Source organism: Haliaeetus albicilla, chromosome 17, assembly GCF_947461875.1.
Source record: "Haliaeetus albicilla chromosome 17, bHalAlb1.1, whole genome shotgun sequence".
In the NCBI taxonomy this organism is placed as follows: Eukaryota; Metazoa; Chordata; class Aves; order Accipitriformes; family Accipitridae; genus Haliaeetus; species Haliaeetus albicilla.
Window position 1 is genome coordinate 28,795,116 of NC_091499.1, and position 23,310 is coordinate 28,818,425.

At 37.8% G+C, this 23,310-nt stretch overlaps 1 protein-coding gene across 1 annotated transcript in view; it reads right to left on the reverse strand.

Annotated features, from left to right (window-relative positions):
- The window catches only part of TRDN (triadin), a 239,427-nt gene that overhangs the window by 180,366 nt on the left and 35,751 nt on the right, over window positions 1-23,310 (reverse strand). Inside the window, 4 exon segments of the mRNA XM_069805163.1 lie at window positions 5,994-6,020; window positions 7,910-8,047; window positions 14,141-14,182; window positions 20,693-20,902. Coding sequence (XP_069661264.1) covers window positions 5,994-6,020; window positions 7,910-8,047; window positions 14,141-14,182; window positions 20,693-20,902 — 417 coding nt within the window.

Consider the following 23,310-nt stretch of genomic DNA (forward strand, 5'->3'; position numbering starts at 1 on the left):
AGAACCTTAACAGTCTCCTGGTGGCATTTTAAACATCCTAAGGTACTCTGGTAGTCATCAGCTCCCCTATAAGGGTGCCCTTCTCCCATAGGTCCTGCGTCATTTCTGCCAGTCCCATGCCACATCTGAGACAACATGTGGTATCTAAAATGGCACTAGTCAGCTTTGTTTATTCATCCGAATCCTGCCCAATATGTTTTTAGTGTGGGAAAAGGTTGTTGCTTGACGATAATGAGTTAAAACTTGCTAATGTACACAGGACTTCTTTAAGATAACAGATGAGTGGGACTAATTGCTATTTAACTAATCATGTGGGAATTTGGGAAAGAAAAATGTCTTCTTCAAAATCTTGTTATGAAACCTAAGTCATTCCAGCAACTTGCTGCCATGGTTGTTTTACTCCCTAACGTTAATGTACGTACTGTCTGTAGCCTTGGGTTCATAGAAAGTGGTAGATGGGCTACGGCCGTGCAAGAACTGTGTCCCTCTTGAATTCAGTGACACCAATGGCTCAGGGAGTCCCTGACTGGGGCAAATATCTAGAGTATGGAGAACTATTTGGGGAAATTATCACTGTATTTTTAACAGTTCTCCGTCCCGAGGCATTTGAACTGGTCACTCTTGGGCAGCAAAGACGGACTTCTGTCCCATCCACTGGCTGAGCTGCACTGTTGGTCTGATCATATATAACCATTCTTATGTACTTAATAGATAAAAACAATCTGACACACATTATAAATTGCAGGACTAAAACCTTAAATATTTGCTGGTATGTTTTTCCCTACCCTGTCTGAATACCCCAAACAGTTCTTTTTTTGGGCTTATTGCTGACTGGGGTTAAACCGCAACAAGGCCATAATACCAAACCCACTTTCAAATCCAAATTAGCAAATCCCCTACCAGTCTTCTCTAAGCAGGTTCTTCCTATCTCTCCCCTTCCCTAGGCAAAGCTGTCGTAGATGTTTGCTTGATCGCTTTCAAAAGGAGATATAGGAAATGATTTGGTCTGAGAACCTTTCCTTTTGGGAGCATTTTGTTTGTCGTTGTTAGCGCAGATTAATTCCCAGATCTGAACAAACAAATAGTTTGTGCTGAGTAAATTCTGACAGTCTTAACCTTGGGGTAGAAGGGGGGGTTAATGGGAGTGAGTGTCTGGAGTCGGGTCTGGGGGACCTCCACCTTGGCCAGAGCTGCTGAAGGTAAGTCAGTGTAACCGACTCTACCCTTAGAAGTTGCCACGTCTTTTAGGAAGAGCACGATGTCTATGTCTTCAGCATATTAACAATCAGCCCAATGCTGAAGACAGAAGGATAAGGTGCTTTGCCAAAAAGTTTACTTGTAATTAACAAAATTTCTTGCGGCCTTTAAAAGAAATGTCTCTCATTTGTGGCTTCTTGTTTTAATCTATGATTTCTTTACCCACATTTTTCTAAGAAAAAGTTTTATAGCCAAGTAAGGAGAACAAGATAATTTCATATAACTATTGTATACATCTTTCTGCCTCATACATAGGCTAACTCACAGAAATTTAGAGATACACCTCTACCTCAAGGAAATCAAGTTTATTTTGACTATTGGTATAGAATAATCTTGTGCCAATAAAAACCTATTTGGAAGCAGAGACATGGTTAACAGTGTCATGAGGGTGCTTTATTTCATACTCTGCTTTCTAAATTCATTGTACTTATTAAAATGAAAATTACTTACATAGTGAGTTACGTGTGTGCGTGTCTGTGTGTGTGAGAGGGAGAAAGCGCAAGAGAAAGAGAAAGACAGAGAGAGGATTTAATCTAAACCCAAATATAAAATCAAGGAAGGACATCTTAGGAAAACAATTTCCTCAGCTTCAAAGTATAAAGTAAAAAACCAAATAATTCTGACCTTGGAATCTTTTTCAAAGGTTTCCAGCAACTTACTCCTAAGGCCACATACCAGATTCATGCTTCCAAGCCAGAATGCATCGGCTGTTTTGAAGCAAAAGAAGATGCTACCTTAACATACAAAACTCACTGTGCACAGCTTGTCAGGTCTACCCTGGTTAGCTAAATGAGGAATCCATGTTCAGATTTTAAATTTTCCGTTACCCATATGTAAACTGGAATGAAGCTCCAGAACGGTTTAATAATGACATTTTTAGCCATGGATGAGAATGCTGAAGTGTCTGCACTTGCTTATATTTTACAGATCATTATTTCCAATTTTTTGCACCAGGTTTCTCAGCTCCTTTCCAAACTCACAACTAATGCTAGTAACATCCACCAAAAAATAATAAATATTTCTCTCTTTTTCTATAAGAATAACTTCTAGTAAAAAGGACCAAAATAGGAGAAAACATACAGCTGTCAAATAATTGAATTTGTCTCTAAACGTTAAACTAACCCTGAAAAAATGAACAAGATTATCAGTCATAACCATTGTTCTAGAAAGAAATGAAGCCAAAAACATATTAAGCATGCAACAGTTATTAGGCTTCTTACTATCTTTTGTGAAAATGTTCTGTAGTTTTAGCATGTTGAGAATATGCATTGTTAAAAACTGCAAAGTCCTCTACAGAATAATCTTTCACTACCTCTGCTGAAGAACACATTTTTTTTTCCGGACAATATCAAATGTTCACTCTTTTCCAATTATTAAAGATAAATATTAGTGATAAGACTTGGACTGGCAAAAATAATTGCAATAAAAAAGGCACTCAAGAGGCATTTTCATCCTTTCTAAAGAATTCTGAAACTGATATTAGTCCTGTTGCATGTGCAAGCCCATTGTCATTACTTGTACTTTTATTATCTTTACTTTCAATTTACATCTCTAGGAAGGTGATCTTTGCTTTCTTTGGGTTCGTAATTATTATTCCACTTTTCTCTTCTTCCTTCATCACTACATAGTGTCCTTACTACTCCCCTTGAATTTTTTCCAATCCATAATTGTATTGTAGTACCAGCAATCTTCTTATTTTTTTCAGTTACTATATTCCATTATAAAGTAAATTTTCTGCTAACTTTTTAGCATTCATAATAACTGCTAATCAAGAAAGCAAAAGAGTGAAGGCTTGTTCATACACCAAAAATAGGTATGGAGATTTTTCAAAAACTCTCTGCCTATTCCTGAATACCACAGAAACTGTGGGTTAGATCCAATACAAATACTTAAAAATCAGGCACGGCAACCATAATGCACATTTCCAGAGAGAAATTTGAGAGAGGTTTCCTGTAAATATGTGCAAAAAGTCAAACTGTTCATCTTCTGGAGACAGCAGTAGTGTACTGCACCATCTCACTGGGTGATTTTTTTGTTTAGGCTGTTCAAATGCCACAAGCTTAAGAGCCATCTGAAGAAAGATCGTTCACAAAGCTATAGATAACAGTGCTGTGCCAAGTGGAAGGGGCTTTGATGCAGAAATGGTCCTTTACATGAAAACAGGGAATACTCCCATAGCCTAAAAATTTGGTTCCGATTTTGTGGATCTAACTACTAACATTTTGATACCCAGAAAGTCTCAAAATTAATTTGTATAGCTCGTCCTCCTTTGGGTCCAGCCCTAACTGCAGTCAGATGGCAAAAATCACGGTTGCAAAGTCTCGTTTTTGTTTAGAAAGCTTTTCTTCTGGAACTCTTATTTCTGGACCATGGACATGCCAGCACACATTAGTTAGGAAAAGCTACTTGAAGAGATCTGCACCTTGTGCTCAGAGAAGCAGATTGCGATGCTCGTGAGTGCTGAGGTCTGAGCCCTCACCTCCAGGGGCTTTGCCTTCCACGCTCCTGAGCTTTAGCCCTTGGACTGAATTTCACTGTCCCTAAGCAGAAAACCTGCCTAGTTGACTAGACTTTATTACAGAGCTCTCAGAAAACTTCTATATAGGCTTAGACCCCAGCAATTCAGCTCCTTGATGTTTACACAGTTTTCAGAGAAGTCTGCAACGAGGGACAGTGACAGCTCTGAGGAGCTCCCAGCTGCCTGTCACTGAGTGGACATCGCCATGCTCTGCACTGGCATTTCCAAGGGACATGGTGGCTTCAGGCCACATATGTTGTATTTCTGTAGCCCAGAAAGAGAGGTGACAAAATCAGGTATAATCAAGGTCAGATCCTGGCTGCCAGGATGAAATGGAGACCTCCAGTCATCTGGAGAAGATAACAAGTTATTTGAGGATGCTGCTAAGCGAAAGCTTACGCCTATACCCAGAAAGGACCTCAGACCACTTTATTCATCAGTCCTAGTCAAGAAACAGCTTTTTTGCAGGGAGACAATGATGGCACTCCTTATCCTCTGAAAGATGGAAGGAAAGACCTTGAGCACACATCCTCAAAGTGGAGGAAGTGGAAAAGCCTGCTCAAAATCTGTTTTACTGCCCAGGCAGGTGAAGCATGTTTGAATTTGGGCCTTTTCACATCTGTGTGGCTGAGTTATCCTGTGAGATACCAGCTCCAGAGGAATCACCAGCTCCTTGTCCATCTCCTTCACACCAAAGAGAGAAGACTTTCATTTCTCTCCAGAGCAGGGTTGTGAGCTTTGAATACTAAGGAAAACATTTCAAGCTGGCAGTTAGATACTCAGCTCCTTGGATGGAGGACTTTTAGGTCCGAACAATCATCTCATCACTTCCACCTGACTAATTTAAGCAGCTTCCAGCTTATTTCATGGCTTCTCTGAATTCTATTTTTACAGCCTAGTGTCCCAATGCAAAGTGTAAGGCATGACTTCATCACCCATTCCCAAAGAAGGCGGCATTGCAATGCTGAGCATGGTGTTGTCCATAATGTTTTTATGGATCAAGCCTTCCCAGTAGTGAAGTATCTCCACAGTACTCCCAGCCTGGTCACCTACACTGGCCCACAGTGAGCAGACACCTTCCATCCCTGTACCCAGCATCCCTGCCAGCAATGCTCTACAGCTTCAGACTCTTTGCATCCACTGTAAAATTAACAATGTGTTTCTCTCTTTGGGAGCAGAGAAAGGGCAATGCTGAACCTTTTGCGATTCTTACTGATGGAGTAAAGAGGTGGAATGTTTTCCTACACTCTCTATAAGGTTTTTTCAGTCCTAACATGAAGGATCATCCATAGAAAGATGAATGGTCTTGGTCTTCAAGTCCATTAATTCCTTGGATGCCCTATTGAGACTGACAAAATGTGTCATTAAATAGAAGCCTGATACAGTTCTAATTAACTTCAGAAAAAAAATGGATTGTAATCTGAGCACCAACTGGGGTGATAGGTTCTTCCATATGGGCATTTACCTACTGAGAATTGGATGGATACCAAATTCAGATCACATAGGGCTGGTTACACGTCTTCTGATTATCAAGCTGTGCTCAATTTGGAGAAAAAAACACCCTAGTTTTGGAAAGCTTTACATCCTATCACCAATATCTCAAGCCTTTTAATACTTTTTCATTTTGATTTAATAGAAGTTGAACTTAAGTTTTATGTTCCAGCATAACAATTTTAATGTCTGAAAAGATATATATTATAAATCCTACTTGCTTCACTTGCCTGTTTTAAAAAGTCAGTGATAACTAAGTAATTTTTTTCAGAAGATTCAGTAGTCCTTATTTTAGAGTTCTGTGTTGGCACAAGGTAAAATGCTTTTACAACGCCTCGCCATTATTTCTCACTAAATATCCTTTCTATATCATTATTTCTAAATATTATTTCTATCCACACATAGACGTAACTCATATTGGCACTAATAGGAGTCCCACATGCAAGGCAAGGGTACAGATAATATTTCTGTAATTCTGGGGTTTTTTTATGAACATTTTTCAGATTTTTCTGGATAATATTAAAACAGTCAAGAATTCTCACAGAGCAGCAAACAGTACAGCAAGTATTACTACTTGAGTTTCTTATTTAATGAGTTTGTTAAAGCACAGCTTACAAGGTTAGTTGACTGACATGTAACTAATGACAGAATCTATATCACAGATATACTAGTTAATTCTTAAAAAGGCTGCAAATATTTGCCCTCTATAGTAAAGCAACTGACCAACCTTTTTTCAGAGAAGGTTCCACTTCACCTAAACCAAGAGAAAAGAACAAATGTCAGAGAAGACATATCATCATCAAAAAAAAAAAAAAAATCACGTTTTTTCTCATGTTGGCTCATTTTAATTAAAAAAAAAAATTCTTTATATGCTAAGTGGCAAGCACTCTATTCTGAGATTTGGGATTTTTCATAACATATCTCTCTTGCCATAGAGGTTTTCCTGGGTCTAGGGTAGATAAATTCAATGTGCAGCAGTAACCAAGGAAACATCCAAATCTGCGTTTGTGCTTCTGAATGTCAACTTGTGACTACAATTTACAATTTGCTTGATTTTATGCACGTTTCCATGTTTTAAGGAAAGGCCCAGCAGTCCCATTTTAGCTCCAAATGATAAAATGTATATGCAGGTTAACAAGGTTGTAAACCTAGCAATGCTTCCAGTGAAATCCAAGGCAAAAAATACTCAATTCCAGTGGAACTGTAGCACTTGATTGCTGCAGTATGTTATTCCGCCTCCACGTAGGACATGGAATTTAAAGGAGTTAGCCTGAATGACTGTGGTGAGTGTGCAGCCTGAGCTGCACTGACCGCAGCCCACGGTGGGCAGGGAGTTCCCATGTATTTATTTTTTATGATAGAGTGCAGTAAAGTTGCGTACTGCCTTTTCACACTCCTGGTAGATATTGATGAAATTCCACTTGGGCCAAAGGCTGGTAGGACTGAGGTTTCCAAACACTTAGTGAGCATTCAGATCTTGAATTTTTGTATGATGTCAGGTATTTTATGACCTTTCCTACTTGCATTAACACTTATCCATTCAAGTATTTGAAAGCTTGTGGGTGCTGTGGGAGCTATGAAATGATAAAAATGAACACTGTTCAAATTTTAGCAAGCTCTCCATATTACACCTTTTCTGTTTCTCAGCCATAGGAGAGACTGGCTTTCTGTTAGTTGTAATTCATATCTCAGAATAGGATGCCCAGTTCACAGACTTGCATGTAGCAGCCTATCTATTAGTATTCATATATGGTGCTAATATAAAAAGCTCATGCACACGTTTAAAAGGTAGAAACTTGATAATATCTCAAGTGTATGAACAAATGGGTAGAAGTCAGTTTCAGTACATGTTGCTTTTTAATTATATGCTAGTATAACCAAATAGAATATAAAATAAACTACCATGAAATGAAGATGTCACTCCTACACTCATCGCTTGTCAAAATGACCAATACGATGTGACATGATGATCCACTACTGCTCTGCTCATACCAGGGAACTACTTTTTTTATAACAGAAGGATAGTTATTTCCAAACTTGAAAGGCTGGCAATTTACTTTCATTTATCAGATAATGTCAGATGAAGAATGTTATTATAATGGCAGAACCATAATTTCTAGCAAACTGAATCATTTGCAGTATGCCATCCAAAATCCCCTTAGTTCAGCCAAAATGTTATTTTTTCTTTCCTTTTTTTTGGTTTCAATATATTGCCCTACCATCAATATATCAAATAAAAAAATTCTAAGTTTCTTGGTCTATCTTGTATATTTACCAGAGTTCTTGAGATTCTTGCTGATTAAAAGAAAATAGCTATTGCCATTCTCTGAAGCAATATCCTGACGCATATTTTGGTTGTAGCTTTGAAGTCTTGTATAAATTAGTGTTCTTTACTTCAAGATGTACTAACGGTAATATTTAATTCTGACAGCTTTTCTGTAATGGTACATTAAACATGAGATGAAAGCTAACAAAGAGACCAATTTACTGATTAGAATAGCCAGTAGATGCCTTATTAGCAACAACGTTCACTTTTCATTTTGTTTGACCTTCTTGTCTGTGAGGTTAAAAGCTGAGTAAGCCAACATAATGCATGTAAAACAGCAGTTAGAGCAGTTACAGAAGTCTTTACATTACAAATACCTTCATCACTGTCATCATCGTCACTCCATACGATGTCAGACAGTAAAGAAATAAAGCCATAAAGCCAATCAGTGGATTCTTCCAATGTCTCATGAATGATTCTCAGTGGTTCTGTGCTGAGCTTGTTAACAGATCTTCCTGAGTGCAGAGTTTAAAACAAAAGCAGTTTGAAAAAAAAAACCAAAACAAAACCTCCTTCAGTGATTAAAGTTAATCTTCATTTTATACAGGACTAATTATACTACCTCCTTTAACAGAAACAAAGATTGTGAATGTTAATTTTTATTATTCAAGGGTTTGAGGACAGCTCTCCTTCCTGTGCAAGACTGGTATAAACTGTATCCTACTGTACTTGCTGTTGGCAGAGTGATTAAGGACCCAGTGGGTAATTTAGTCTGATACTGCACTCCGAGTTCTGGCTCTTCTTCTGAGGCTTGGCTGGGCAAAGTATAAATATAGATTTGATTCTATCTCATATTCATCCTTTTAGATAATCTCTTCCTTTCACAGCCCAGTTTTTTTTCTCTGGCTCAGGTCCTCTGCCTCTTGATGCCTGCTTAGGATTCACTGCCGTCTGTGTCCCACTCCTCATGTCATCTCCCCCTGAGCCCCCCCTTTACACCAGTCTGGGCTGAGGAAATTGCTGAGCCCTGGCTTAACCATACAGACCAGTTCCATCATTGCCACGGACTACGTGTAAAGGGTGGGAAGAAGCAAGCTATGTATACTCGGGCCAAAATAAACCTGAGTCCAGGATGAAGGGGAATGTAAATCCAAATTGTGACACAGACACAGCTACTTTCAAACACCTACTCTTGTGTATCTGGTTCTTCTCTCACCACTTTTTTAGAGTTTCTTTCACATACACTTGTGCACCTCCGCATACTTGGCTAGTTCTGGTCTCACTGCTCCTGTAGGCAAGTAAGGTGGCAACCACGGAAGGTGTGCAGTTTAATGTGCTCCACCTTCCTGGGACCGCTGGTGGAAGGGACGTCCCTGGTCCCCACCACATCCCCACCCAGGGAGAGCAACCACCAGTGGGTAACACAAGTATTCCCTTAACGGCTTTTCCAACCATGGTTTCACCAGATTTCTCCCTGCCCTGATTATGCCGACATAGTATTTCAGAGGAACTTTCCAGCCTCTGACAGAGTATTTCTTCTGACCTTTCTGTCCAGCAAACTTTTGTGTTCTTGAAATCTGTACCAAACACTGCTTAGGAAGAGGAACAACTCTCATCCCGTCTGTGTTACTGTCCACTGCACTTGAAACGGCAGACTGAACGATTGCCCTATCTTTGTGAAGGTTTCCCCCAAATGTAGACAATCGAAGGTAGATCACAAATATGACTTGAGTCGTTGGCCTAGTCTTGTTCCTAGGAGTTTCAATAGAAATATATACACTGAATTTAGCAGTGTCAAGATGGGAACCATATCGCTGTTTACCACTATCTTTCTGTATGCAAATATTTTAGTAGGAAGTTAAACACAAGTCTCTTCGGAACTACTTCTGGTTGCAGTGTTCTGACACACAAGCCAAATCTTAGCAGTAATCAGAAGTAGTCTCACATGGACTTGCAGGTTACAAAAACAGGCAAAGTGCAGGCTTGAAGCAACTTCTTTGATGGCAGCAGTATGAACAATTATTTTCTAAAAGTGCTGTAATGAAATATACAAGCAACTTTATTTGAAATATAAATGTATCACTAAATAATTCCTTTTATTTCTAATTAATTAATCTGAAACAGAGACGACCAGGCTGATCTTCTATTATTTTGCATCTGCTTATTAATAATGTAGACCAAAGAAATATTTCAGTTAATGTTTTTTTGAAGATTGTATTAGATAGATATATGCTACTGAACAATCAGGCACATTAAATAAATTAATCGTGTGCCACGATGAAATGACAAAACTACAAAGAAATACACATTTCTTCATTTAGTGTACTATTGCGTGCACTATTGTATTCAGAAAGATTAAGTAGTATAATGGAATATTTACTTTGCTTAGCACAAGGCATTTATTTGTTTTCATTGGCCTCACCCACTGAGATGTAGAGATTTTATTTTTTCAACTGATTTGCCGCAAATGCTCTTCTCAAGTGTTTACCAGGAGAATTAATACCTCTATTTATGCCATTAAAAAGTAAATCTGCAACCCAACCCCTGATGTCATTTGCACTTTCTTCTAAACCAGAGGTGCTAAGGAGTCCAGGTGGACCAACAGAACGGACGTGGCCAGAGAGGTCTTAGTGAAACTGAGGTTTTGATTCACAAGCAGGGATGGTTTAACTTCGGAGAGCTGCCTTGATTTCCATGCTGGCTATCCACCTACCCTTTACCCACTGGTTGCTTAGGGATGGCTCAGCTGCTTTTACAGCCATAGGCTTTTACAGCCGCAGGGACTACAGCTGTAAACTAAACAAGAATTGGTGTCAATTTATTTTAATATACCAGTCTATCAACTAGCAGTTCAAGAACTGCTTCACAGGTAGCAGAGCTGTCCCCCCGGGCAGGCAAGGGAAATGCTCAGAGAAGAGCAAGATCAAGAGCAGAGGAAATTATTCCAACCACCCCAAGGCAAGCCATCTTTGCTGATGAATCAGAGCCCTCAACGTCATGTCCTGGTCTTTAATTCATAACATCTTCACAGCGAACTATGAAAAGGGATTAGAAATTGTAAGTGTCCAGAGGCGAAAATCTCTAGTCGTGCCTAAACTAACAGGCCCAAGTTGTAAATCCTGTTTAACATAAAAAGTTCAGAGGAATCATTTTGGGGTTATGTAGAGGACACTTCAGTAGTATTTGCAAAATTAAATTTTGTATACAAACAGATACTGTGACTTTCACTTGCGGTCTGATGCAGGTGACACAGGCCTGGAAAGTTGTCTCCTTGTGCATAGATATTCTCCTTAACTTCTGTAGTGTTTCCTACATTTTGAAAAAGTAGTGCTAACAGTAATCGTGTGTCCTAAAATGCTTAAGAACACCACACCATGTAAGGTTGAAGTGAAAATTACGACTGATCAAATCCATGCTTTTAGCTCTCCCCACAAGTATGACAGCGGCAGGTTCTTCCTTAGTAGATCAGAACACACGAGAAAGAAAGGAAATAAAGCAGTTCAGGGGGTAACGAGTAGAGAGCGAGATGCCATTTGCCTCACACACATGCAAAGAAAGGTAACCATTTCCAGAGGATTTGCATACTCTTGCTTCAAGAGTGAAGCTGAGAGAATGCAGGTTTGCATAACAAAGTTTGAGCTTGATATCGTGATGTAGTTTAGATTTTTTTTTTTTCAATTACAGATGTCCAGCAAGGGTACAGTATGATGAATTTTTTTGGAATAGTCTTGGATTCAACACATTCAGACGGGATTAGCTGTTCTCTGCCTGACTTTTCATTTCTTGGCAGACCTTAGAACACAGATTATTTTCAAACTAAGCTCACAATATACTTCTTTTGATAGCACAGGTTATATAGTATGTAATATATAATTTATAACTGATCTATAACTATAAAGTAAAATTAATATATGATATATCATCTATCATCTATTGTGCTGGGAGTTGCAGGGGCAGGTTCTTGAATTTAAACTGTAAAGAGCCTTTATGAATACAGAGTATTTCTCAGGTAGAGACAGGCTGTGAAGTTCTACGTTTTGCTGAACTTTTAAACAGGGACTGAGCCAATTGTTCGTCTTGGATAATGTAGTAGAAAAATACTAAAGGTCTGTCGAAGGAGGAAGGAGGGGAAAGGAAGTGAGTGGTTACTCAGCAGGTTAAGCTCAGGGATGAAACATGCAATTAATATTGAAGAATTTTGTTGACAGTATGTAATTTCATTTAATCACAGTTTAAGTTTAGATTATCCTATCTAGCCAAAAGTATCTGAAAGGCAGGTGTTGAACTCCTGATGGTTTCTAGACTCCCTCAAAAGCCAATGCAGAAAGACATTGTGACCTTCAGAAGGCAAGTCTCTCGCTTTCCTCTGACATCTTTTTTAGGGTTATATGAATTAATTTCCAAAGATGCCCATCCCTTTCCATTGACTAGGAAGGAAAGGAAGCTTGAAAAATTGGCATGGACATGACACCTTATTTTCATATGACTGAGGTACATGACATGGATCCTATTAGTGGTGCTGTTTCGTATTTAAATCCTTGTCACTTTGGCTAAGCACTTAGATTTGTAACTTTATATTCATAATTCATTCCAGTACAATATACCATTCACTTCTATAAATTACTTGCATTCCAAAACAGCACGGGTACCACTAACAGTGCTCTGCTATAACATTTTGTTTTGTCATGGTCTTTTATTACTGGTACAGTATAAGAGATGTTTTTCCTTTCAGATCTATTTTTGGTGGCACTTTCACTGCTATGAGAATAATTCACAGCCTTGCTTTTTTTTTTTTTTTTTTTTTTTCAGTGGGAACTTCAAAATTTTAATTCCAGAACTTTCTGGCAAGTGCTGAAATTTGGAAGAGTTAAAGCTGACAGAGCTTTAACAGTGGTTTTTGGAAATAGGAATTGATTAGTCACATAGTATGATTTGTTGTATTGCCTCAAGCAAATTTGGTTATGTTTCATGGTCTGTGTCATTTATTCATGTGAAGTGCACAACAAAAAGTGACTAATTGATTTATCTGTGCAAATCACTTCAGTCATTATTCCAGTCTTAATAACTCTGCCAGGAATGTAGTCTCCTATCAATCTTTTTTGCTTGTCAAATAGTTAAATATATACTCAGAGTGTAACCTATTCTAAAGTGTTGTTTTTTTTTTTTAATGAATTGCAGTGAATTACTTAATAATTGTTGGATTTTCATCAATTACATATTTTGACTCCAGTGAATTGAATGCAATTAAATTACAAATGATGGTAATTATCTGGTGTAAAGATTGATCTATGAGATATAATCTAATTCATTGATACTGACAAGGTACAGCTGATGAAGACAGAGAATTTCTGTCATGTTTGATAAAATACAAAAGCCTAACACTAGTTTGTGATAAAAAAAATTATCCTAGCTTTAGTAAAATATTCTTTTATAAATATAGACACCTGTATTTTAATTTGAAAGTTTATATATTTTTAAGGTTTCTTATTAGTAGTAGTAGTTTGTTCCTACTCGGTGGTCTTCTGAAGAGTAGTATTTAACATAGAAAACTCAATACACACATAAAGTCTTCCATTGTTAATATTCCAGTTTATCAGCATAGGTATCCTTAGGTCTTATCTTCCTTATTTCATAGACTGACATTCTTGTCATGCTTACAGCATTAAGCTTCAGGAGAAACTCTGGTGGGTATTATTGAATCATAGTATAAAAATAATTTAATTTTGAATTATAAGTATATTGAATTATAAGTATAAAAACAATGCCAAAGAAAACTCAGACTCAACATTACCCAGTAATTTCCATTTTATAGGTACGTAAATTGTAAATATGAAGACTACAGTCTGTAGTATTAAACTTCTCTGCCTCTTTCTAATATCAGCCTTAGCTAATTATATTGAGGTCAAGTCCATAGAGAAAACCTCACCTGAAAGTGGACAAAAGCATTTTACCCAAAATAGGAACAAAGTAGTTATAACTAGAATCTACTTGGTGATATTTAGAAAGAAATTCACAAAGTGTCACAAAGTATCAGTTTCAGGTACTTTTGCTATAGCCATACACAGGGACAGCAATGTAGGTTTAGGATGGGCTTCACGTGGAATTTATGTGAATTGATTTGATATCAGCTGAAAGGCTTCTGATTTGATGGACCAGACCCTAATTAGGTGGTGTCTTGTGAAAGAGCCAGACATTTTATCTAAAATAATTTGAGGCTGTATTTTTTTCTCATTCTAAGGAGTCAATTCTCTAAGAACACAGATCTTAACTTCCGATGAAAAAGGCAGTGGTGTTAAATAATTGCACGATGGCGTTTTTAAAGGCCATTTACAAGGGTAAAGTGAGTAGCCCTCAGCTCGCCACCATTTCCTGGGAATCTCCTGACTGAGGGCGTCTCTCAGCTGACGGATCTATTTCAAGCACGATGTGAAAAAAAAAAATAAAATCAGGAGGAGGCTATTGCAATGAATTTTGCGGCCCTGGGCCAGCGTTGGGGTTAGGGGGGAAGCGGTGCTGCCGCGTCCTGGCGCTCTGCTGGCGCCCATGCTGTGTTAGAGCAGACCAGGCGCCCGCGCGGATTCGGAACACTGCAGGCAGAACGTCTTTACCGGGTGGTAAACAGGGATCATCGCAATGTTGGGAATAGGAGGCTAGAGCAGATGGCAACAGGATGAACCCCAGAAAGGCCAACGAAAAAAAAAAAGGAAGAGACATGGTTAGCGATAACGAACATCCTCAGCTGGCACTTGGCTAAAGGAAGCAGTCAAGGAGGGGAGCGAGGAGCTATTTAATCTCTGTGGGGCTGCTGTTATGAAGCAGAAATTGGAGTTCATTAAGAAGAAAAACAATACGCTGTAGGTGTGAGATAATACAGTACGAATCAGAGCAATGTAAAAACACGGTTAAATGTAGGCACAGGTATTTTCACAAGTTGCAAAAAAAAATAGTCTATTGCTGAAAAGAATACATTACATATAGTTGATCCTAGTTGAATTATTTCAATTTCTTCAACAGCAAATAACCAAAGAATTACATTACTGCAATTGTTGCTGAAATGAATTACTGGTTTTGTTTGTTTGTTTAAAATTAGAAATTTCACAGATGCCATTATGGGCTGGAAATTTGATTTGTGTTTTGTATCCCATGAAGTGCATTTAAGCATGCAAGACTTATTTCTCTTCTTAGATCCTTCCCTATTCGAGTCCGTTTCTGAAATTTCATATTTTCAACTTCATGACCTCATGAGGCTTGATGTCTCACAATTTATCATCATGTATATGCTAGACCATTTGGGATGAACAGAGTACTCGCAGCACTGCAGTACTTCATAGACTGTCATTCTTTCCAGTATAAACTCATTTTCTAGGGGTTTATAACTCAGCTGTGAGATTTGCTGCAGAGTGAAACATGGGAAAGAAGATGTCATCTAGGCAGCCCTTCTTTAAACTGGAATTAGGTTTAAATCCCTTTAATTGTTTTTATCATTGTGGAAGACAGTGAAAAAAAGGTGTTTTGTAGGTTTTGGGTACATTAGTGGAAGTCCCATATAATTCAACTGAGAATTTCATGAAGAACTTTGAAATGGGTAAACTGTTTACTCGTGCTCTGGATTGACACCTGTAAAGACAGTAAAAATCGTATTTCAAAAGACTACCACTATTTTGATAAGTTCCAAGGTAAGCACAGCGAGGACCAACACTTTTTTGTTTACATCCTGCTCCTTTGTTCTGTGGGAGATTTGTCTAGGGTTTTGCATGTATGGAAAAGCTTTTGCCAGTTATTTCCACTTGGTGACCCTGTGAAACACCTCTTGAACCAAGAGACAAAATTTTGTTCCATTAAGTTTGCTGGTGCTTTAAACTAAGCCAGAAGTTCTTTTTTCTTCCTGAATAAGTTCAAAGGTATTATCAGTTTTAATACTGAAGGATATACTGTTATAAAAACACAAGAGTAAATATAGGTACACTCTTCTTTTTGCAATTCTTAAAAGTTTCCCGTGAACACGAGCTCAGCACAATGACTACAGTGTGATGACATTCCACGAGAAAAATGGAGGTATATATTCCTAATAATGATTGCCTTACAAAAAAAAAAAAAAAAAAAGAAACCCAGTAGAATAGCTGTATTTTGCTGACTTCCACTTCTCTTAATGATGAAACAAACATTCTGCACCTAACAGGTTTTGCACCTTACAGGTTTGTCATGCAGGAGACTGGGGAAAAAAATGTCCATGTGTCAATTATAGGACAAGTTGTTTGGAGTCCTGTTTTTTACCTTCATGTGTTTTTTTTGTCCAAAATACAGATGTTCATGTGAATATATGGTTCCTAATTTTTTGTTTGTTTGTTTTTTTTCCTCTACTGGACATGTTAATAGGTCTATCTGTTATGTTAACTGACACGTTAATAGGTATAACCCCACAAAAATTTGGCCAGATGTTTTCCCATTAACTTAAAAAGAAAACAAACAAACATTAAAGAAAACATCTGACTGGAAGCCCTGCTGCTTCTTGTGGAGCTGGGAGCTCGGTGCCTCCATGCCCTGTTAAGTCCCCATTCCTGTCATTGACAGGCATTACCTCCACAGAGGTCTGCCTTTGCTGCAGGTCTCTAAAAAGCCTCTCTATGGTTGAGCAAAATGAATTATCCACAACAAAAAGCCTGCTCTTTTTTCTTTTATTGAAGCAGTCACGATAAAATGGCAAGCTCATCGTGCTGTGTGTTTGTTCTATATTTTCACTTAGATTATTTTTCGGATAGTTTTGGATTTCATAGATTTGGTGAGGTTTCATTAGGTTTGATTTACTCTGGCCTTTAGGTGACTGGCTAAATCACTATCAATTTACTCTGAATATTGAACACTCTGGATCTGAAATTAGGGTGGTGTTAATTAGCTGTAATTGGTCACAGAGATGGCAGGGAATTCTGAACACTTTATTAACCCACTAGTAAACGTGGATTCCTGGGCAATCAATCTTTAGGACTAAAATAGTCTTAAATTATTTAGTTACATTTACCAATTAAAATATATAATCCAGTTATGTGTACAAGAAATGCGTGAAATACATTCATGAATTATGAAGCCAATTAACAAGGTGTATTTTCTAACAGAAAGGATGGTAGTAATAACAAACTGTTGCAAAGCACACATCAAACCACAACGAATCTTTTTCTGCATTTCTGAAAATACTGAGAATGTACAAGAGGTCTTCCAACGCGGTGTGCTACTTACTGCATATCCATACATGCTATGTACTGCATGAGATTTGTACTTTCTTATCTCAGGCTTTTGTAATGCATGTCACCTCCATGCCATGTTAGAAATATTTCAGTCATGTTTATAGTTGTACAACACAACATGATAGGAATGCAAGCTTTCATTTCTTTCCTCAAAGGAATGAGCATAACACACTAAAGCGAAACACTGCAAAATTTAATTTCCTTCTTCTGGGTAGATAGAACAGGGGTGAATCTTTCAGCGCTGATCTAATTCTTGTCTCATGCTTTCCTCAAAATCCACTGCCAAAGCTGACTTGCAGATCCCGTCTCTGTTCTTCCCTCCGAACAAACTACACGTAACCACCAGGGAGGCACAGCTTTACACGTGCAACCCATAATACAGGGTCCTCCTGCAACTTTTTATATCACAATCGGCACCGCCTGAATACTACAGAGTACTATAGAATTTACAGTAATCATGTTCTGGATGTGTAAAATAACACAAAATATATCTTAAATCTTTCTGTGAGTGGAGCTTGAATTCATGTAATCTAACTTCAGCTGCCTACAACCTAAGCGTTATCCTCCTTCAGCCTCCCTCAGTTCTAAAGGCTCCTTTTCAAGTACTGAATAAAGAGGGCCCACCCAAAAGTAATTTACCACATCTGTTTTAGGATGAAACCAAACACCTCATTTTCATATAGGTACTTCTGGGACAAATTTCATCTCATACAAATTGTCAAAATTCCCAAACTTGACAGTTTACTTCTAAAAGAACATGAAGCTGTAGTAATCAAGAAGCAAAATCTATGGGGTGGCACTCTAATCATAGAGGCAGTGTGAAGTTTACTCTGATAAATTGAAAGAATGCATAGGAGCTAAAATACATATACCAATACTTTATGTCTTTTTGGAGTTATTTGCCTTTAAGATAATGAGAGCAAAATTGTTAATTGTTGAAATAAGAGAACAATGCCTGAGTTCAAGTCTAAAATACTTCCAACTCTGCTGATGTGTTGTCTTTCTACTGAACTCCATGAATCTCTGTATAATCTAGATAACTCATAATTTAGGACATTCCACTTCCTGCATTAGCCAGAGGCTAGCAGCTCTGTAGAGTAATCAGGAGGACAAAATCCGTGTCCATTCCTCAGCCACGGTTTCCAGCCTGCTTTCCTATGTCAACCCGCTCCTCTTTTCTGCCGCAGTCGGTCCTGTGCCGTACCGTCACTGCCAGTGGCGCTGCGATGGGGACGGTCGTTTCTGGCACAGAAACGTCGGGGAAGTCTCTGGTGGGAGCCCGTAGGTCAGAGTCCTTTGTCATCTTTGTAACTGTCCTTCAAAAAGCTGCAGGCTGCTCCTAGGTCAGCCCGCAGTTTCCTCTTCTCTAGACTAATCAAGTTCAGCTCGCTCAGCTGGCCTCATTCGTATGCTGTGCATACTTTCTAAACTTGAACTTCATGGAACTTCAGGTAAAGAAATGGGAAAGAAATTGAATGCACTGACTTATGAAAGGCAAGTGTTATTTAAGGAAAAATACACTGAATATTCTGTGTTTTACAGATTAAAAAATATACAGCTGAACACAGTTTCTTTGGCATCTTTCATTTACATTTGAAAACTAGGAAATTAATTTTAATCATGCTTGCAAAAATAAACTTACAGTCCTGCAAATAACTATTCCCGTTTTCTATGCAGGTCTTGTTCAAAGAACAGTGTCAAACCCAAGAGAAAACATCACTGGGTTTTAGATTTAAAGGAGTCACTTAAAAATATGCTCCAAATTCTACTTTCACTACGAAAAGACAGCATTTCCTCCACTGGAGGCAAAGGGCCAAACTGTCAGAAGGTGAAAATCATTCTAGTATCAATAACGTCAGCCAGGTGGTCCTATGTGAAATCTTCAGCTATTTCCATGGAATGTTTATAAATCTGTGGGTTTGACCAGGAAAAATCAGACTGAGTAGGAACTCAGGAGTTGAAACCCAAGGGTCACGATAAGAGCTATGTAGCCATTGTTATATTTATGTAAATACAGAAAAAAGTCTAATAAATCTTGGTCTGAAGGAGCACAGCACTTCCTTCTCTTAACATTTGACCACTGAGACCCAATTTAAATGCTGCCTTAATTAATCACTTAGGAACAGAAATATCTTCGGGAAGGAAATGAAACGAACTCATGATCTCAAAATACTGAAGTATCCTCTCTCAAAGATCTCCACAAAATATGAATGCACCCTGCAGATTAAATTTGACATGATTTTATTTTTACAGCCTGGTCTGAAAATGTCAGTTTCCATCAACACTTGGGGGATTTAAGCTCATTTAACCAATACAACATGAACATCAGATTTCCATCTGCTTAGAAAGTTTCCTTCAGTCTCCGGTATGAATACAGATTCTCATTGCTTAGCATTACCCTGACTAGTAAGCATATCGAGCACGCATGAGCTGACAGCCCGTTCAGGAATTGCTTTGTTTAAGAGTTTAGTCCGAGTTATGCCCTGGTTCTTGGCTGCTCATTGAAAACATATGAGGAACTTGACTGACTGATTGATAGTTAATATGGAAAATTAAAAGCAGAATATGGTGGTTTCCCTCTCTTGGTTTATATCTATGTTACAGCACTAAGCGTGTGGTGTCCAAACTAAAATCTGATGCCTGTTTTGGAAGGATCGATCAAATGTAACTTGATGTTTTGCTGGGATTCAAGTGATTTCCTTCTGAAAACAAAGACAGGTGAGAAGCAGCAAATTTAAGAGAGGTTTGTAATATATTTTCTCCACATTTCAAGCTTCTGAGTCATCCATTGATCCAGGACTGATTGGTTTCTTTCAAGATCTATGTCTCAAAAGCTTTTTAAGTAAATCTTGAGGTCAATATTGATATATAGCAGGACAAAAATCTATGGATTTATCAGTAAACTAATAAAGTCAAGGAAATTAACTTTGAAACATCGACTCAATTTGTTTTGAATTAAAAGGCTGAAGTCTGAATTTCAATTCCTAGTTAATTAATGGGACAGATGTGATAACTTTAGAGCTGGAGTTCTTATTTAAGAAAGAAAAGGACCCTAATAATTTGTTTTCTGTTTCACATACATGTTCCCCAGTCATTACAGGCTGTTTACCTCACAAAAGTTTTAGTGCACCCTTTACAAACATAAGTAGTCAGTTTATCTTATTTTTCATTTTATATCATTGCCAGTTACAAGGCATAAAAATCAAGTAGCGGCGAGGTAATTTCTATTCCCCATTCCTTTCTTCCTGTTCCTCAGCCACAATCACACTCCTTGTACCACCCACTTCATTTTTATCTTTGCCCTCAGTAACCAATATGTTCCCCAAAACTTGATGTTGTTCAGTCAGTTTGCCAAGTCTTAAACTAGGCTGGAATTATTGCCTTCTTGAAGACAAGGGTGTGACTTAGCTAATATTAAGAATCTGGTCCTCTGTGCTTAGGGGTTTTGAAGATGATTTTAGGGTTAGCATGCTTAGAAATGATCTTTTGCATTTTTCTTGCCATTGAACTATGTAAGCAGGTGTCAGAATACTCAAGGCAACTATGAAAGACTTTAAAATATATTTCAGAAAATGTGCATTAATAATTAATTTTATTTTCTTGAAATAATTTTATATAGAAATTGCAAAACAGAAATCTGACCATACATGCTCATATACATATTATATTACTGTCAACATACACATTTTCCAGGATGAGGATGGGCTGCAAAATGGAGAGATTTAAATTATAAAGATGTATGAAGTGTAAACTAATATGTTCTGACATTTCTCACAATATCTCCTCTCTTGGTAAACTCAGCAGAGACACTGTGCTGCCTCCAAGAAGGTGAGAGACATGCATATTTACACAATACACACTCCCTAATAAATTTTTAAATTTTAATATACAAGACGTCAAACAGAATATGCTGAATTTTACCTGCAAAGGCTTTGTAATCCACCAAGTCAAACATTACAATAGCTACTGCTGACCAGGTAACAATCAGAGCAACAACAAGAAGCCATGCTGCTGGTGAGCTGAACGTTGTCACGAGGTCTTCTGTAACCGATTTCTTGCCCACTTTCATGGATGAGGAGGGAACGGATCCGTTCTTACCATTTATTATTGTCGTGGTTGTAGACACACGTCCTAGGCAAATAGGGAAACCAGAGGAAACAGAATGTAACACTTGGAGCTTAAAAATCAAGAATATGAGTGTCGTTTCAAAATTGCTCTGTAATCAGAATATTTAAAATAAATATAAATATTGTCTTACTAAAGACAGGCTCTTGTGCTTTCTGGAAGGATTTTTTCCTGAACTGGGGCCACTTTCAGTAAAGTTAATTTGGGAGCAAACATGGTGAAATAGCCACGACCAGCCTTTTTGATTATAATATGACATTTTTTAGGCTGCCATGAATAGCTACAGACCTAGGAGACTGATTGATGAAAGCATAAAATATTATTACTCTCCAAAGGACAGTCTTGTTACAGGCTGTAGGCCAGATTCTCAGGTGATGTGATTAAGTGTACTTCCATCGACTGTAATGGAGCTAATGTGTCTATGCCACTCGAGGTTTGGCTGGAATTCTGCTGTCAAGGACACCTATCAATGGCAATAGGAACGTATATACTCCATTTCATCTAACAGAAACACAATTGATTTACATGTCCAGTACCCTTACAAGTTGCGAAGAGGCTTGTAGCTGATTTTTAAATACCTTTCTTTGTGGCATTTTTTCACTTAATGAAATAATCTCCTAAAAAACAAGTTACAGTGCCAGAGCAGACTTAATTCCAGAAAGCATAGGTCTGGTACTAGAAAACTGGTACAAAGGTGAGTATGTACATTAGCTAAGTAAACAGTAGACACACATTAACTGTTTAATGGACAGTTAACAGTAGTGACTTAACCTACTTCTTCCTGGGGTATTAAGAAATGTTAGTTCTGGACACAAACCAAAACTATGGTAACTGAAACCTGACCACATTGGAAAGTTCTCAAATTACTCTTCTTTGCAAAAGAAAGTGATAACCTAAACAATCTTGGTTGATATTTGTTTTGCAGTATATACAATAACAGTAGTCAAAATATTCATAACTCCACAGTCAAAACCAGTAGAAGAGCACAGTATCTCCACTTAGCTTAGTTTACAATATTTGCTTGTATGCTACTGTTAAAATATTCAAAGACATGTTACATATGTTCCTGGTCTGGTTGATGATACCAACTCTCCTAAATTGACGTCAGTGATTTCAGGGACCCTTGCCCACACAGAGGTCTGAAATTTCAAGGAATCAGGTGATGCCTGGTTTGCTCATACCTTTGCTTCTCACCCTGAGATCACCTATCTTCTGTCACAACTGATACCATCTATAAAGCTGATAATTTTCTAGGATGACAGAGGCAAAGAAAGTGGCAGAGCTGCTCTATACAAAGATAAACAGATCTAGTTTCATTTTTCACATAGAAAATGGTAAATATGCATTTGGAAACTATCACTAGAGCTAAGGTACAAGGCTGTTGAAGACTTTCAGATATTTGCCATCACAATATGTATGTAGCCTCTATTTGAGAATCACTATATTGATATTCTTAAAGAAATAAGTGAAGAAAGGATTAGATCCTTGATATTACCCATAGGCACATATGTTTATCCCCCCCAAAAAAGAGATGGTATAGCTAGACTTCCAACCCTTCTAGTAATGAATAATGGTTTTGTTCCTTTTTCTGTAGAAAGTGAGAACATTACTCTAAAGTGATACTGAAATGACCTTTATGGATCTCACATATATCTGTAGAACTGGGAAGGACAATTTTGGTATTAGAGGTTCCCTAACTCTTAATCTGTCATATCGGTAGAGTGTTCTACTATTCTACATTTCGTCTGTTTATTATGTAGTGCATTGCATTTGCGTGTACTTCCCTTAGCTCTACCTTTTAAGCTTGGTTCTGCACAAGCATCCCGACACTGATCAGTACCTCGCTTCAAGCCCCGGAAAGCTGTTCTGCTACACAGCAGTGTTGTGTAAGCAGAACAAGATTGGCATATTACATGTTTTTTGTTGCTTATTTGAAATTTAGTCTTATTTATAGAATGTTTATTCTGCTTATGAATAATGTCTATCTACTAGGATAGGATTTATACACTTTTTTTAAAAAATATTATAAAGCCATCACTGCTTCCCTTTCTCCAAACATAAATTTTAGATCAAACATTTCACAGTAGGAAGAAAAATTTGCCTAGTGACAGCTAGCAATAAACATCAGCTTCCTAAAGTCAAATTCAAAATCAATAGCATTTTGTTATCCTACTGCATACAAAATGCAAGTAATTGGTGCATGCAACAGGTCATAAATGACACATAATGCATTTTTTCCCCTTGGGGATATCAGTCAGAGTTTATGATGTGTAAGAGAGAATGGAAAGGTACTGTCTCATCTTGACAAATCTGATTAGTACCACAGCATATCTCCAAGGACATACTAATGACAGATATTTGCACAGTTATAATACAAGCAATTAAAACTCTATGTGTGTATATAGATATAGGTT